The 3,788-nt window shown below is 35.3% G+C and overlaps 1 protein-coding gene across 1 annotated transcript; it reads left to right on the plus strand.

The window, feature by feature from the left end:
- The first annotated feature begins 1,360 nt into the window (after nucleotides 1–1,360).
- On the plus strand, nucleotides 1,361–2,360 carry LOC111367779. Its single transcript, XM_022988839.1, has one exon. It carries the CDS (start codon nucleotides 1,573–1,575, stop codon nucleotides 2,275–2,277), a length of 705 nt encoding a protein of 234 aa, XP_022844607.1. The 5' UTR covers nucleotides 1,361–1,572; the 3' UTR covers nucleotides 2,278–2,360.
- The last annotated feature ends 1,428 nt before the right edge of the window (nucleotides 2,361–3,788 follow it).

Raw genomic sequence — 3,788 nt, forward strand, 5'->3', positions numbered from 1 at the left:
TTCTGCGATCAAGTCTGTATTAGTTGTGATCAATTTTGTGTTAATTGTAATCGACTGTGACTATGTGTTATGGTGCTAGTCTGCAGTGTATGCGAAGTTATTTGTGATGACTTTGTCACCAAATTTGTATTAATTGTGATCGATTGTGACCAAATTTGTGTTAATTATAACCAGTTGTGACTACAACCAAATTAACAGTGACTTCGTCACATATCGTCATAGTTAAAATCAAACTGATCACAGACAGTCATAATAAAGACAAATTTGGTCACAATTAGCACACAGTACTCAAAATATTGCTATCACCTCACCACCACTACCACATAGATCAATTCCAATGTACTATTATCACTTGTAACACACCTTCACAGCTACCACATAGATCTATTTCTTAAACACAGTTGTCACCCCACCGCCACCACCACTTGCAAAGAGAAAGAGACATTTTTTTAGAGAGAGAGAGAGAGAGCGGGTGTTTTGAATTTATGGAGGCTTCAGTCTTACCTAAATAGTTCCCTAAAATTGTGGATTTTTATCTGTGTTTGTAAATGTATATGGGGAGAGAGAGAGCTTGTGTAGAGAGAGCATTTTGAATTTCTAGAGGCTTTAATCTTTCATGCAAAGTTCCCTAAAAATTGTGGGTTTCTATTTATGTTTGTAAATGTATATATAGAAATAGAAAACTTTTGTAGATAAAGTGTTTTGAATTTTTGCAGGCTTCAATCTTTCCCAAAAAGTTTCTTAAAATTGGAGATTTTTGCATAGAGGTGGAGTGGGGTGGGGGCTCCAAAAGTGAGAAAACATAAATAATTTTTTTACCCAACAAAATGCTTATTGGAAGCATTGAGTATTCGACGAGACATTTTTGTTGACGTGCCAGGTGGATATTCTGGAGTGGGTGGGCGTAGGTTCCACGGGGTGCGTGGGTCGTAGGATATCATTAATTGATATATTCTTAATTTGGTTGGTGGGGAGGTGGGTGTGGTGGAGACAATCAATTCCAATTAAATATATATCATTAATTTGAATTAACACCTGAATTTTGAAATAATTTGACAAGTTTGATAATTTTGAAATGTAATTCTTATATATAGGAGTTATGTATTGTTTCCAAAGAAAAATGTACTTTCATTTTAATTGAGCCCAAACATTGGAGTAATTTCCACTAGTTTTTCTCAAATTAAAACTGGCCCATATTATATGGACATGAGTACATTTGACTAACGAACAGCCCATATTAGGACTACTAATGGGCTCAATAATTGAACTGAAGCCCATTGAATATTGGCTCATGTAAAGCCATTAATTTACAAAATAATAATTAGAAAAATAATTATTCAAAGTAAACCTAACATCCTACGAACTCAGATCCCACCTCCTCCCAACACATGGATGGTCAACCTCTTTGCCCGCTTTTCCTTTCCGTACTCCAAGGTTTTCTAGTCCACCCACAATAAAACCTGCCCGGACTGCCCAAGTATTACCGACTTTCCACGCCCTTTTATCACACCATCGATTTGAGCGAGGTCTCAGCAAGGTTTCCCTTGGCAAAAAAGAAAAAGACCAGTCACCATGGCTAAATTCTACGCCACCACCGCCGTGTTATTCTTCCTTTTCACCCTCATAGTCGCCCGATCCCCACTAAAACCACTGGAAAAAGATGACGACACCACCTCTAAATCTCAATCCCTACCTGCCGACCACGAGAGCTCCGTAATTCGCATCCCTACGGCGGAGATTCTCAACGCCGACGAAAACAACCACCGAATTGAACCTGATTCTTTGATCGTTCACTCTGTACCGTTGGATCTGGCCACCGCTAGATTCCGTCCGATCAACCGCCGGTTCTATTCGAGGACGAAGCATCCCGTGCACAACTGCCGCCACCACTACCATCTCAACCGTGACGACTTCTTCAAAGGGAATTCCGTGGAAAGGAAGGAACGCTTAGAGGTTCCCTACGGTGATGATATGCTCGTTTCCTCCGGTGAAAACAGTGATTTTGAGGAACCACCAACTTTCCGCGGCGTACGGGGGATTCCCAGCCGGTGGATGAGACTGCACCACCATCATCAGCACCAACACCATGACGACGACGACGACGACGACAGTGTTACGAGGATCATGTTAAAACGTAAGATTGTTGATCGACTCAATGGAGAAAATAAGTGGAAGAAACATTTTGGTGGTGAAAATGAGAAAGCAAAGGATGAGAAGAAAGTGAAAAGTAATAGTTTGATGAAGAGCATGCGCAAGTTTTTAGATCGTTATTTCTAGATTTTGATTCACCTATCTAGTTAGTATGCAATGGATCAGCCATATAGAAAATAAAATAAAATAAAATATTTGTATTATTATTATTATTATTATTATTATTATTATTATTATTATTATTATTATGTACGCTTTGGTTTATTTTGGTTAGGTTATGTTGTCTGCTTGCATCCGGTTGAGATGTTGAATGATATATTATCAGTTAATTTTGTATGATTTAATTTTCATGAATTTTTAATTTTTAATTTGCGATTTGATTTTTTTGTTGGGGATGCTAACTAGTTTATGTGTGATATATAAATGATTTTTGCCGTTGCACTCGAGTTACTAACATCGACACATATCAAGACGTTTTACTTGTGACAAGATTATAATAAGTATCTTTCTTGATCGAGGGGTATGAAAATGAAAGAAGTCTATTATGGGAAGAGGCAATTCAAGATTATAATGTTTCTTATAACCCTTTCCTTACCAATAATTTGTCTTCAAATGGAAGCCAAACCTCATGTTGAATATGTTTATATGCTTGGCCAAAACGTCCAAGACTCCATCTTAATTAAAGAGTAAATTTGTGAATAATTAGCATAAGAATAAACGGGTGATGGATAGATTTGAACTAGGTCGAGCCTCGAACTATATATAGCTTCCTTGAAGGTCCATCAACTACTCCTCCGAAATTCGCCATCTATATCTTTTCGATCTGTAAGTCACGTAAAATAGTTAAAATAGGTTTCCCTCTAGTTCTAAGTCACGTAAAAATCGATTGCAATTTTAATAACTACATTGATGATTCTATCTCGTGGTCGTGGAGCCATACACGTAGATTTAAATAGATTAAGGTATCAAAACTGATCTTTTAAATATTAGGGAACCATAACCATGCCACATGAAATGTTGGAAAGCACAATCTTAATTTTCCCACTGAAGGAATTCATTAAGGAAATAATATATTAAATCTAATAGATTTTATATGAATTTTTAGTTATAAATCACTACACTGTAGAATAAATAGTATCTCCGGGGGGGCTCTCAACATAAGATTCTATATTTTAAAGTCAATACTTAAAATTGAGTTCCAAGAGACTCTATTATAACTTTTGAAAATAGAGTACGTATTTGATTTTCCAAATTCTTACTTTACAATAATTGCATTTAGGCTTTGTTCGAGTCCAATTTTTCGGGAAAATGAATTTTGTGATAGTGATTTTTAAAAAATGTATGATTAAAAAGTAAGAAAAATTTTGAATTTATGAAAATAAGTTTGAAAAATGAATCTTTTGATACTGGGGCTCATAAAGCTACATATTTCCATACTCTATTTTTTAAATTATTCAAATCATATTTGAATTAATTAGCCACTAACATATATAACATAAGTTGAATAAAAAGACGAAAACAAATCAATAAAATGTATCTTAAAAAATTAAAATGAAAAATCAAAATAGATAAGATTGTTGTAAATAGATAATTTCTTAAAGATGCTCCAAGGATAAGAATTCCAATAATGCTACTGG

Source organism: Olea europaea, chromosome 18 (genome assembly GCF_002742605.1).
Source record: "Olea europaea var. sylvestris chromosome 18, O_europaea_v1, whole genome shotgun sequence".
In the NCBI taxonomy this organism is placed as follows: Eukaryota; Viridiplantae; Streptophyta; class Magnoliopsida; order Lamiales; family Oleaceae; genus Olea; species Olea europaea.

Bases quoted from the DNA above. Each gene is read 5' to 3' on its own strand.
- LOC111367779 (XM_022988839.1), top strand. From the start codon at position 1,573: ATGGCTAAATTCTACGCCACCACCGCCGTGTTATTCTTCCTTTTCACC.